The 13,853-nt window shown below is 42.8% G+C and overlaps 1 protein-coding gene and 1 long non-coding RNA gene across 2 annotated transcripts in view; one reads left to right on the forward strand and one right to left on the reverse strand.

Annotated features, from left to right (window-relative positions):
- The first annotated feature begins 1,190 nt into the window (after nucleotides 1-1,190).
- LOC124277133 (amine oxidase [flavin-containing]-like) overlaps nucleotides 1,191-13,853 on the forward strand; it is a 30,552-nt gene continuing 17,889 nt past the window's right edge. The window contains 9 exon segments of the mRNA XM_046712789.1: nucleotides 1,191-1,207; nucleotides 1,306-1,465; nucleotides 5,961-6,024; nucleotides 6,702-6,790; nucleotides 7,842-7,940; nucleotides 7,942-8,002; nucleotides 8,503-8,599; nucleotides 9,900-10,011; nucleotides 10,233-10,271. Of these exon segments, the coding sequence (XP_046568745.1) occupies nucleotides 1,191-1,207; nucleotides 1,306-1,465; nucleotides 5,961-6,024; nucleotides 6,702-6,790; nucleotides 7,842-7,940; nucleotides 7,942-8,002; nucleotides 8,503-8,599; nucleotides 9,900-10,011; nucleotides 10,233-10,271 (738 nt within the window).
- On the reverse strand, nucleotides 1,707-2,696 carry LOC124277134. The gene is made up of 3 exons (XR_006898752.1): nucleotides 2,646-2,696; nucleotides 2,491-2,520; nucleotides 1,707-1,776 (listed from the first exon to the last, which is right to left on the reverse strand). It is a non-coding gene; the product is annotated as an uncharacterized LOC124277134 (long non-coding RNA).

Below are 13,853 nucleotides of genomic sequence, written 5' to 3' on the forward strand. Positions count from 1 at the left end.
ATTAATCTGTCCTCCATACATCATGTTGAGATTTGTGCACTGACCATGTGGAGCCCTTGTCATTACCTCATGCTTCATGAAAGAGCTGCCTAGTGAAGGTCATGGCAGCTGTGTGTGACTGGATGATAGTACCACTGTACCCTGATGGAATGGATCTCTGCCCATGCTGTCAACCATTGGTCCATGTTTCATTTGGCACAGATGTTTGTGGTTGACTTGGAGTAAATGAAACTTGATTTCATCCTTCCCTACTCCATGCACTGTGATTCACTGACTCCTTGATTGACTTGTTGTTTTTGACTCTGTGTGACTGACTATGGGATTAACTCTGTGACTGACTCTATGGGATTGACCCGCTGTTGACTGTGACTGACTCTATGTGACTGACTATGGGATTAACTCTGTGACTGACTCTATGGGATTGACCCGCTGTTGACTGTGACTGACTCTATGTGACTGACTATGGGATTAACTCTGACTGACTCTATGGGATTGACCCGCTGTTGACTGTGACTGACTCTATGTGACTGACTCTATGGGATTGACCCGCTGTTGACTGTGACTGACTCTATGTGACTGACTCTATGGGATTAACTCGCTGTTGACTGTGACTGACTCGGTGTGACTGACTCTATGTGACTGACTATGGGATTAACTCTGTGACTGACTCTATGGGATTGACCCGCTGTTGACTGTGACTGACTCTGTGTGACTGACTCTATGTGACTGACTATGGGATTAACTCGCTGTTGACTGTGATTGACTCGGTGTGACTGACTCTATGTGACTGACTCTGTGACTGACTATGGGATTGACTTGCTGTTGACTGTGACTGACTCTATGTGACTGACTCTGTGACTGACTATGGGATTGGCTTGCTGTTGACTGTGACTGACTCTATGGGATTGACTCATTGTTGACTGTGACCGACTCTATGTGACTGACTCTGTGTGACTGACTCTATGTGACTGCAGCCATGAGACTGACCCATTGTTGTCGACTGTGTGACTATGTGACTCTATTAATCACCACGTGACTGAATCCATGTGATGGACACCATGTGACCGATTCCATGTGATGGACTCCATTTGACCGACTCCATGTGACCAACTCCATGTGTCAGACACCATATGACCGACTCCATGTGATGGACACCATGTAAACATCTTCAGCGACAGATCACCAGACAGATGACAACAGTCAGCATGTGATGGACAACATGTGACCAACACCATGTGACAGACACCATACGACCGACTCCATGTAAACATCTTCAGCGACAGATCACCAGACAGATGACAGCAGGTTCCTGTGTTGTTTCAGAGGTGGCTGCTATGTGGGTCGTGAACTTGTGCAGATAAACGTGTGTTGTGAACCGAATGAGGTGTCCCTTCTGGCTCTGTTGTGGTACATGAAATCAGCCGGGGGGACAAGCAGGATTAATGGCACTGAAAATGGTGCTCAGGTACTCCCCGTCCATAGCTTACACCCTGTCCATAGCTTATTGTCCATGTTTCTGGGGGCTTTCCTGACAAGCACCTGTTGCTCGTAAATATATTTGTTGCTGGTGATGTATTGAAAATCTCTATATAATTACATATAGGGCTGTCATAAGGTGAATCAAAATAGTTTTCAATGCTCTTGAGAAGTATGAATTTTGGTTCAAATTTACTGTCAACCATAATGGACAAAAATTAAAAAACAATGGGTACGCATACAGAATACCGGATAGCTACCAGCCTTAATTGTTTAGTGTTACATCACCCTAACCCAACCCTAACCCTAACCTTACCCTAACCCTAAACATTACTCTAAACCTTACCTTAACCCTAAATGTTACCCTAACCCTAAACCTTACCCTAACCCTACCCTAACCCTAAACCTTACCTTAACCTTAAACGTTACCCTACCCTAACCATAAACCTTACCTTAACCCTAAACCTTACCCTAACCCTACCCTAACCCTAAATGTTACCCCACCCTAAACCTTACCCTAACCCTAAACCTTACCCTAACTCTAACCCTAAACGTTACCCTAACCCTAACCTGAAACCTTACCTTAACCCTAAACGTTACCCCACCCTAACCCTAAACCTTACCCTAACCCTAAATCTTACCTTAACCCTAATCGTTAGCCTAACCCTAAACCTTACCCTAACCCTAAATCTTACCTTAACCCTAATCGTTACCCTAACCCTAAACCTTACCTAACCCTAAACGTTACCCCACCCTAACCCTAAACCTTACCTTAACCCTAAACTTTACCCTTACCCTAACCCTAAACCTTACCTAACCCTAAACGTTACCCCACCCTAACCCTAAACCTTACCCTAACCCTAAACTTTACCCTAACCCTAAACCTTACCCTAACCCTAAATCTTACCTTAACCCTAATCGTTACCCTAACCCTAAACCTTACCTTAACCCTAAACTTTACCCTTACCTTAACCCTAACCCTACACCTTACCTTAACCCTAAACGTTACCCCACCCTAACCCTAAACCTTACCCTAACCCTAAACTTTACCCTTACCCTAACCCTAAACCCTACCCAAACCCTAAACTTTACCCTTACCCTAACCCAAACCTTACCCTAACCCTAAACCTTACCTTAACCCTAAACGTTACCCTAACCCTAAACCTTACCCTAACCCTAATCCTAACCAAAAGTACTGTAAACTCGCGTGCTTTCAAAGATGGCGGAAGGTATCCGGTATTCTGTAATCTTACCAAACAATCTATTTGGCTTTTGGGTTAAAAGTACACCTTAACAATTATTTGAACAAAATGTTTTTACTTCAAATTTACTTGCCCGAATATTATGCCCTGTGGCAACTGCTTAACGTTTTACCATAAATGGGTATCATATTCCCACAGTACTAGTGTTCCTGGTATTTTTGCTGATGTCCTGGAATACAAATGAGGGTTTCTGTTTAAATCAAAGGACTGCTGTACCAAAAATATGGAATACGAAACAAACATTTCCCCCCAAGTAATGTTCCTCTGTAAAGACGATCAATACTTGGCAGCCATTTTAGACATCGGATCCACAGTTTACTTACCAAGGTGTGGCACTGGGATTGTTCCTTGGTAAAGACGATCAATACTTGGCAGCCATTGTAGCCATCTGATCCACAGTTTACTCACCAGTGTTTGGTACAGGGAATGTTCCTCTGTAAAGACTGTCAATACCTGGCAGCCATTTTATACATCAGATCCAGTTTTCTCGCCGACGTGTGGGACTGGGAATGTTAATTAGTAAAGACTTTTCAATACCTGACAGCCATTGTAGTCATCTGATCCCCAGTTTTCCCACCAACGTGTCCACTCAGAATGTTCCTCTGTGATGACCATCAATTCCTGGCTACCATTTTTGACATCCGATCCACAGTTTAGTGACCACTACTAGGACCAGTGTTCCCACCCCACACAACACAGGGGTTGTCCTCTTGTTAAAGAGGCACTGAACACGTCAAAGTATCTGATCGTCTAAAATTTGATGTGTCTGTTAAACTTGCTTGCTCTGCATGCTTTATGTGTGTGTGTGTGTGTGTTTGTGTGTGTAATAACATTGTCTTGTTCTGTAATAACATTGTCTCGCTCATCATGTTATTCAAGCACTGTGTTTACAAGTCAAGGTCTGATGATGTAGTAAAAGCACAAGAATCTCTTCAGCAGTCGCTATGGCACACTTGAGGACATATTGGAAACAACATCAAATATTAAGTTGCTCTCTGGTAGCAAGTAATTTCAGCAATTTGGTCAGCTCCGCATTCTGCAGATACAACTAAACATGGCTATAGCAAATTCACCTGTAACAAGATAATGTTTATCATCAGCCATATCTACTTTACAATATTATTCTTGGAGCTAGCTTAAGCTTTATTGACTGACTGACTGACTGAGTTTGGTTTTATGCCGCTTTTAGCAATATTCCAGCAATATCACGGCGAGGGACACCAGAAATGGGCTTCACTCATTGTACCCGTGTGGGGATTCGAACCCAGGTCTTCGGCGTGACAAGCCAACGCTTTAACCACTAGACTACCCCACCGCCCCTAAGCTTATTGAACCAGTTTAAGGAGAGGTTATAGGCCCAGACCAGTTGAAGAAATCACATGTATGAGTGCACTAACTCGGCACCGATGGGCCAGTAGTCCGAAGCAGAGTTGTGTCCCTTTCATACCCCAGATAGTGGTTTCAAATGCCGGTCCTTTTCAGTTATGTTGCTCCTGAAGATCCAGGTTAGAATATTGATCTTCAGTAACCGATGCTTGTTGTAACAGGCGACTAACAGGATCGGGTGGTCAGGCTCGCTGACGTGGTTGACACATGTCATCAGTTCCCAATTGCGTAGATCGATGCTCATGCTGTTGATCACTGGTTTGTCTGGTCCAGACTTGATTATTTACAGACTGCCACCATATAGCTGGAATATTGCTGATTGCGGCGTAAAACTGAACTCACTCACTCACTTCAGTTTTTTTTCTTCGTTTGTCATCACCATGATATTGCTAACTGTGAAGATTCGGGTTAGAATTGATCGTCAGTAACCCATGCTTGACGTAAGAGACAACTAACAGGATCGGGTGGTTAGGCTTGCTGACTTGGTTGACACGTCATCATATCCCAACTGTGTAGATCGATGCTCATGCTGTTTATCACTGGATTGTCTGGTCCAGATTATTTACAGACCGCCGCCATATATCTGGAATATTGCTGAGTGCGGTGGTAAACAACTAACAAACAAACAAAATCTTCCCATATTCAGGTGCTTCACTGAAGTGGTGCCCATGCTGTTGATCACTGGCTTGTCTGATCCAGTCTCGATTATGTACAGACTACTGCCATATGGCTGGAATATTGCTGAGTATGGCATTAAATGACAAACCAACACTTAGGGCTGTCCTTCCTCATCAAGCGGGGCGGTGGGGTAGCCTAGTGGTTAAAGCGTTGGCTCGTCACGCTGAAGACCCGGGGTTCGAATTCCCACATGGGTACAATGTGTGAAGCCCATTTCTGGTGTCCCTCGCCGTGATGTTTCTGGAATATTGCTAAAAGCGGCGTAAAACCAAAAACTCAGTCAGTCAGTCCTCATCAAGCTGTCATGTTAGTGATATGAATGAAAAACTTTAGAAAGCAACAATAAACTCCGTTCACTCACTTGCTCACTCACTCACACACTCACTCACTCACTCACTCAATCTATAAACTCCTCTTAGTATGATCTAATTCATATGATAACTCACTTTCATTGATGTAGTGTTTAACTTCATATTGACATGGACCAAATAGTGTAAAAGTGACTGCTACATTATGCATGAAAGAAAGAATCCTGGACTACAGCGAGCCCGGTGTGATGTATGATGATGTGGATTGTGTTATGGATTTACTATATCATCACTCCTCTGTCCTCTGGGTTACTGTGTGTCTTGCTTGAAACATTCATCATCAACCAACATGCATGAAATATTCATCATCAATACGATTTGTAACTTGAAATTGTTTCCTTGAATTTTTGCAATGATTAAATATTCTCAATTCTGTTTGCTCCTATTAAACTGATGCTCAATGGTTTTTACTAACATTTTGTGATTAATTTCAATATCTGGATATGATAATGTTCACAAAATCAATGCAATATGAAGAATGATACGGAGCTAATGTTCCATAGATTTGAATTCTGTTCTCTGTCTAAATTAAGCATTTCTCATCTAAAGAAAGCTGTTAATTTCTTATCTGGTAAATCACCTTTTAACAAGTAATCAGAATTGAAGTTTCTAACATCTATTAATGGCATGGGTACTCCATGATGTGTATATTGTAAGTACAGTCTGAGAATTTAAATACTCAGATGATTTGTTTATGTCAGTTTCAAACAAGAAAGCTTTTTAGTTAAACTAGGGATGTTTTTGGTTCATTTGTTATTATCTACAAATATGTTTTGTTTTGTTTTGTCAGGAAAGGAAGTTTATTGGTGGGTCCCAGCAGATTAGTATTAAAATGGCAGAGAAGATAGGAAATGGTAAGTTGACCAGGTTACCAGGTAAATGTGAACTTGTACAATACCGTCTACACATTATATAAAGATCCATGGTCTTTCAAGTTTAAGAAACATGACTATGTACGTGTCATCTTCATTTTTTTAAGATGACAAGATCAATGTCTTCAATTATGAAAAGGGGCAGTAGGGTAGGCTAGTGGTTAAAGTGTCGGCTCGTCACGCCGAAGGCCCGGGTTCGATTCCCTACATGGGTACAATGTGTGAAGCCCATTTCTAGTGACCCCAATTCTCTCACTCACCCATGTCGCTGTATCACTGGATTGTCTGGTCAAGACTCGATTATTTACTGACAGCCGCCATATAGCTGCAATAGTGCTCAGTGCAGCATTAAACAACAAACAAACAGTCGACTAACCTTTATATTTAATTATGATGAATGTAGTATCGATTTCGACATGGTGAAAGCAACTTTTTAAAATTTGGTAACAGGGAAAAGATCATTTGTAACTAAAACGTGCTGTTTGTGTCTATCGAAGCTCATGATGTTGATCAATGGATTGTCTGGTCCAGACTTGATTATTTACAGACAGCTGTCATGTAGCTGAATATTGCTGAATAAACAAACATAATTGTAACAGTTTCTGCAACTTACACAGTGCTGGTCTGGCATATGTATGTCTGATGTCTTGCATTTACAGATCGTGTGTTGTTGAATCATCCTGTGTCAAAAATAGAAAATAAAACTACAGAAGTCATCGCACAAGATGTCAACGGCAACAGATACACCGTGAGTGGCAGCATTTTGTAGGGGTGACACGTTATACCGCAGTATTAGTAGAACCGCAGTATTTTGCCTTCGGTTCGGTATACCGTAATGCAATCCAAAAAATCAGTATTTTCGGTTTTCGTACCGTCATTTCTATCTAGTCATAAAATGACAGTTTTGTTCATTCAAAATAACAAAGATTATGGCTATTTATTATCCATGTTATATTTATTAAACAATGTTAGGTTTTTCTCTTGTTGTAAATTTTCTGCTTTATGAGCATATCTCATATACCGAACCGAAACGTAGCGAACTGAAGGCCTTGTACCACAATATGAACCGTACTGTGGTAAGAGTGTATTTTGACTTATTAAAATTTCTGAACAATCTGACCCATAATCAAGTATAAAACTGGAGTATTGCAACTAACAAACAAAAAGCAATATATACAGTTTAAGTCTGTTGTGTCATAGTTAAAGAAGCTATGTAAATAATTCCAGATATCTGAGTTTGACAGGGGTAGCTAAGTGGTTAAAGTGTTCACCTGTCACGCCGATGGCCCGGGTTCAATTCTCCTCATGGGCACCATGTATGAATCCCATTTCTGGTGTCCCCTGACGTGATAATTCTGGAACATTGCTACAAGCGGCATAAAACCCAACTCACTCGTTTACTTACTTCTTGGGACCGCCTCCGTGGTGTAGTGGTTAGAGCGTCCGCCCCAAGAGCAGAAGGTCCCCGACCGCGTCATACCAAAAGACGTTAAAATATGGTACTTGTTGGTCCCTGCCTGGCGGTCGGCATTAATGGGTACAACAAGGACTGGTCGGCTCGGAGTCAGTATAATGTGCCTGAGTGGGGTATTCATTCTTCACTGCGGCATGGTATCTCAGTGAGCTAGCACTATAAAACCAGCTTCAGTCTGGGCTAGTACAAGCAGCCGCACACACACATACACACGCATGCACGTCGTCATGAGCGAAATATTCTCAAGCACGACGTTAAACCCAATTTCACCTCACCTCACTTACTTCTTGTTGAACTGTTTATAACATGCCTTTCTTCCTGGCAGGCGAAGTATTTGATCGTGGCGTCCCCCCTGCCCATCCAGAACAAGATCATCTATGACCCGCCATTGCCAAGTCGACGTAACCAGATGCTGCAGAGGGCGGCCGATGGGATCGGTCATCAAAACATTCATGTACTACAGCACACCATTCTGGAGACGGAAAGGTTAGTACTCTGAACATTATTTAAAAGACAAGTTAAATCAAAAGGATCAAATGTGCTTCTAGTAACCGGCACTGACCAGAAATGCAGTCTGCAGGGATTTACAGGACGTGACTTCCTGCATCCTCTACACATAAAAATTGACAATGGACGCAACAAAATTTATTAGCGCCTCCACAGGGACTCAGAAAAAGTCCAAATACTTTTTGTAAAAATTCCAATCAAGTGCCAATAAGTTATCACTGAGTTTTCTACAAGCTGGGTTATGGTATTATTTGCAATTACTGTAACAATGTGATGATACAGACAGAAAGACACTGACTGACTGACTGACTGACTGAGTCAGCCAGTGACTCACTCACTCACTCACTCACTCACTCACTCACCAAGTCAGTCCACAGTACTTTTGACAAAACAAGGATTATCCCTTGTCCAACCCTGTCAGTTACTCATACAGACAGACAGACACTCTAGATCCCTTATGTTGGAGTTTCTTGTTTCAGGTCTGTGTGGGTCATCAGCTATCGATGACGAGGAGGGGCTGGTGGGGTTCACCCTGGATCACGTCATGCCAGATGGGTCACACCCAGCTCTAATGGGGTAAGGCACATCACGGCATGTGCACACGGCAATCTCTGCTTCCCGTCACTTGTGAACCAATGTTATGATTAGGGGTGACTATTGAGGGGAAAACAACTATTGCGACCAACTATTGCAATACTGTTGCAATAGTGTTTTTCTCCTTGAATTGCCTCATTTGAAGTCATTTCCCAAATGAATGTATAGTTTATATGAAATAAAAACAAGTTGAAGTAGTTTCAGTCTCTTTTGATAACTGGCCAGAAACTTGAAACCCAGATCAAGTAAAAACAGTTAACAGGTAAGAGGGGTGGATAACTCAAAATCAAAGTGAACGAATCTGGTACTTCCTGTATTTTGCGCTGCGCATTTATCAACGGAAGTCAATTACTAAACTATCGATAGTCACACCTACTATCGATGCATCGATAGTTTTTTGTTTCTATCATCGATTAACTGCTATTTGGAGACTCAACAATTGCAATCCATCGATAGCTTGATGCATCATTACAGCCCTAGTTAATATAATGGAGTTATGACATTTGTAGAGCTACAATCCCTTTGAGACACTTGGGCCTGCACATTGTTTAATTCCTATCCAAATATTCATGCCACTTCAAAGCAATGACAGTTCCTTACAAATTTGTCCTTCATTAATGCTGCTTGTTGCATTTAATGCTTTACAGAAACTGTTTTAGACAATGGACTCAAGATTCCCCCTTTTCAAATGTACGAAATACTTATCGAATGAAGAATCTCATGTATTCCTGAGAGTATGGGAATACTGGTAGTACATAATATTCTTTTCTGCTAATGTTCTTAAACTTCATTTTAGGTCAGAAGTGCATGATTCTGCTATCCCAAGCTTTTGCATTGGACTTAAGTGTATATATCTGGTCAGTTATCTATATTACCTGAAGGGGCGGTGGGGTAGTCTAGTGGTTAAAGCGTTGGCTCGTCACGCCGAAGATCCGGGTTCGAATCCCCACATGGGTACAATGTGTGAAGCCCATTTCTGGTGTTCCCCGCTGTGATGTTGCTGGAATATTGCTAAAAGCGGCGTAAAACCAAACTCAGTCAGTCAGTCAGTATTACCTGAAATTACTGGACAGAATATTTTTTCTGAATTTGCAGACAGGTTCTGTAATTTTAGCGTCAGTAAAGAGGGAATGGAGAAACAGATTTCAAGATCTCGTTTTAAATACTTTGAATGTAACGTTTTGTTACACATAGTAGTACGGTCTGTCAATCAATTTTCCTTCTGACTTTGCAATACTCCACGACCACTAAGATATGAATTATCGGTGGATTGTTTGTCCAGGTTTATCTTGGCTGACAAGGCAAGGAGGTACGTGGAGTTGACGCCGGAGGAACGGAAATCCAGAATAGCTCACTTATACTCCAAAGTCTTTCAAACTGATGAGGCGTTGCATGTAAGTGGTTTTTGTTTAGTATGCAGATTTCTTGCAAATGTCACAATGCATTTCAGAATATTTGAATGAGGAATATTTTTGTTTAATCTATTCAATAGATTCTATAGATTTAAATTTCGTTTAGCAAATTTCCACCATATGCATATTAGTACTAGCACACAAATTCAACAAATTTTGACTGTTCAGTGCTTTGAGAAATCTGGTCCTATTTACAGATGTAGCCTGTGCATTATCAGAAGGGCTTACCCATGAAGATCCGGGTTAGAATTGGTCTTCAGCCACCTATGCTTGTCGTAAGAGGCGACTAACGGGATCGGGTGGTCAGGCTCGCTGACTTGGTTGACACATGTAATCAAATCCCAGTTGCATTGATCGATGCTTATACTCTTAATCACTATATTGTCTGGTCCAGATTCGATTACTTTCGGACCGCCGTCGTATAGCTGGAATATTGTTGAGTGCGGCATTATACATCAAACAAACAAAACATTTTTCCTTATCCTGACTCATGCTCTTTTTGCTTGTCTTCTTCTTCTTGCGAACATAGTGGAACACTTGTATCTCCCTAATTGAAGCTCCCTTCAATTTAAAATCACTAATTAGTATTCACCACGAGTTACCTCCTTTTCACAAGCGCGGGAACGAGGGCGCCACCTCTACCCATGTGCCTCACTCTCTCCTTCTTCGCCCAGTGAGCTGGACGTGAGAGCGCCTGTGTCTCCCGACACACTATATCCTTTGAAATATATTTAGTTAGTTACCTCGTATAGACATCTATAGAGGTTTAGCTAGTATCCTTCAGCGATTATATATTGATATTTAGTCGTTTTCTACAGTTTATTCACGGGGGCCGTGTTTGTTTCAGTGGATTACGTTGATGAAAATTCTGTACTATTGCAGATTACGTTTTTATGCTGCTGCTGATCCGCCTTTAATATGATGTATGCGGGCCATGTTTATTATATTCACATTGCAGTTGCGGTACTAATTTATCAATTCTACCTTTTTATTAATATTTGCTGCGTTTGTGCGCACAGCAGATAGTCGGCGTATGCAGACTCTAGTATGACTGATACACGGAACCCTAAGCCAGTCTACTGCTGTTGGCCGACTCCCCTCCGTGTGGTGTTCGCTAGAGTGGTGGAGAGGTGTGGGGCGTAGTCCGCCATCTCAAGAAGCATCCTGCTTCCCCAGACATCCCATCGTCGCAGCAGAAGACTAGAGGGTTTTCTACCAGTACATCAAAGATTGACCCGATGTCGGCTCAGATCAGCATGCAGCCTGATGTACCAAGCGCGCAGATATCGATGATCGTCCTGAGGGTCCCATCATTACCAACACTCAGCGCAGGCGTCGCACACCCAGGGCAGCGTCGACCTCTGAGGAAAATCAGCGAAGTCTACTAGGACTTTCTCAGCGAGATTGTTCCAGCCGATGACCTGGACCTCTCGATGATCAGCTGATCATCATCCCGGCGTCGCCACAAGAAGCGACCGGTGACAGCTACAGCGACATCAGCAGAGATCACCATGCAGCCTGATGCCTCTACACTGATGTCGGACGATTTTCGGTGGACCCCTCCATTAACACGCCAGATAAAGCACCGGCGACCTGCGTCGCAGACCATCCAGAAGACATGATCGACAAATTATGAACATCATGGAGGACCACTATATCTCGCGGTAGCAGGGTCGAACCAGCGAAGGCTCCAAGCGTGAACAGCACCCCAGAGGCACCCCCGTCAGCGTAGCAGCCAGGGCGATGTCACCTTCAGCGAAGGAAGTCCGCGGACCACCTTGGCGAAGGACCTAGATGTACAGCCAGCGAAGGCCTTGGCGGCGGAAAGGACCTAGATGTACAGCCCAGCGAAGGCGGAAAGAACCTAGATGTACAGCCTTGGCGAAGGACTTAGCGAAGGCAGGATAAATCATCACCTTATGCGGTTTCATCCCTAGATGTGGACTCGGACCATCAGACATCACGGAAGCCAGCGAAGGTCATATCGTCGTTCCCCGGACGGGGCGCAGAGGAAGCAGCGAAGGCATCTTGTGAGACACCTGAATCAGATCATCATCATCTAGAAGGACATCGAGGGACTATACAAGAGCTTCTTGCGAAACTATCAGCGTTCCCCTCACAAGTCTCGAGAAGATCAACCCATAGACAAGTTGATCATCGATATCAAGTATAAGAACTACAATCATTATATTGGTTCTGTTGAATCCATGGCGAGGCGTATGTTAAGCTGGCCTAAATAGATCTAGAGCGATCAATTAGACACTTATCACCAGACTTAAGTAACCACGACTTCTGAATATGATAAGATGATCCATGCGGCCCTACTTAGGCAAGCCTTAGCCGATCCACATCCTGTTAAACACAGAGGCTGTTCCGCGAAGCAAGCTCATATATATATATATATATATATATATATATACTAATCGGGCTTTGACTCGACACCTTCGCGATGGTCGCGCGAAGGCTAAAGTAACTCAAGTCTACTTCACCCAGAAGATCTAGAAGGGATGCCGAGAACCCAGCGAAGTCTCGGCGTTCACGAGGAAGTCTCCTCCAAGGTTTCCATATACTAGCCACTTTCGTCATATATAGCTACTTTCGTCAGTCCGTTCAAGGCGTCGCATAAGTTGATTATCAACTGTATGCCAGATGCGATCTATAAGCCCTGCTGCGAAGATAATTGCTCAGGCTATTTACAACACAGAGCGTCGCTGTATTAATAGTCAGCGACATTTCATAGATCTTCACAGAAATCAACTATTCCGTATAAATTGCTAATATACAATCCCGGACGACGATCACGATTATCTACATGCGTGACCATTACGCATATCTGCAGACAATTCAATATCGAAATTGAACAGCAGCCTTGTTACAGCGAGTATAACTCTTAATCGTCAAAGTTTCTGAGAAGAAATATGTACAACAAGTTCAGCGTTAATTCTACAATTATGGCCGATACATTCATGTATACAGTCTACAAGCTCACAACTTGCAAGTTGTTTATACCCTATATATATAAGGAAGTGAATTATATTCAAAACTGAAATTACTTTCCACGACAACCAGGAAAATAACCTACCCAGCATAAAATTACAGAAGCGAGATATTTGGCGGAGGTTTTCAGCGATTACCATTAACCCTCGAAACCGTGGTCACTTTCGGATAACCGAGGAAGCTACGGTGAAGACCGGCGTTTATGCTAATATCAGCGGCGACAAGAATTTATTCAAGGTGGGTTTTCCGCTACACGGTGACATCTGGCGGGTATTATACAGAATCAAAATGCCTTGTTCTGATTGGACGCGAGGGACAGCGACCTACACAGAGGTCGATCTCAATTCACAGTTCAAGACTTACGTCACAAGTGACAACTATATATCAGTGAGCGAGCAAGCCTCATTACAGTCCAGTTAACCTGAACATTCATGATTAGACTGCCTTTCTTCAAGTTAGAGACCTCCCTGTCAAGTTAAGGCGAGGGATCGGCAGTCAGGCGATTTTACATAAAGTTCAGCGAGGACAGACACACCTGGTTGTGCACCTACATCGTCAAAGGACTTACTTGGCGAATTACCTAGGCGAAGATACAAGTGGATCTAAATCCACAGCGTTTCGAACTACAGCTGAATTTCATCAAGCGACTAACACAACTAGATGGTTAGTAAACCTACTAAACTTCTGTTTGGAGAATAAAGCGGAAATTTCAGCCCAACCTGGGGATATGAATATAGTGCTCCAACACCTCACAAGTGAGGTTTATGAACACGCCTGGATGACATACTTGGACCCCATGATACGATGATTCTATCAAGTTGGCCAGC

The sequence above is a fragment of the Haliotis rubra genome, unplaced genomic scaffold, assembly GCF_003918875.1.
Source record: "Haliotis rubra isolate DU_JTF1 unplaced genomic scaffold, ASM391887v1 Scf2186, whole genome shotgun sequence".
NCBI lineage: Eukaryota > Metazoa > Mollusca > Gastropoda > Lepetellida > Haliotidae > Haliotis > Haliotis rubra.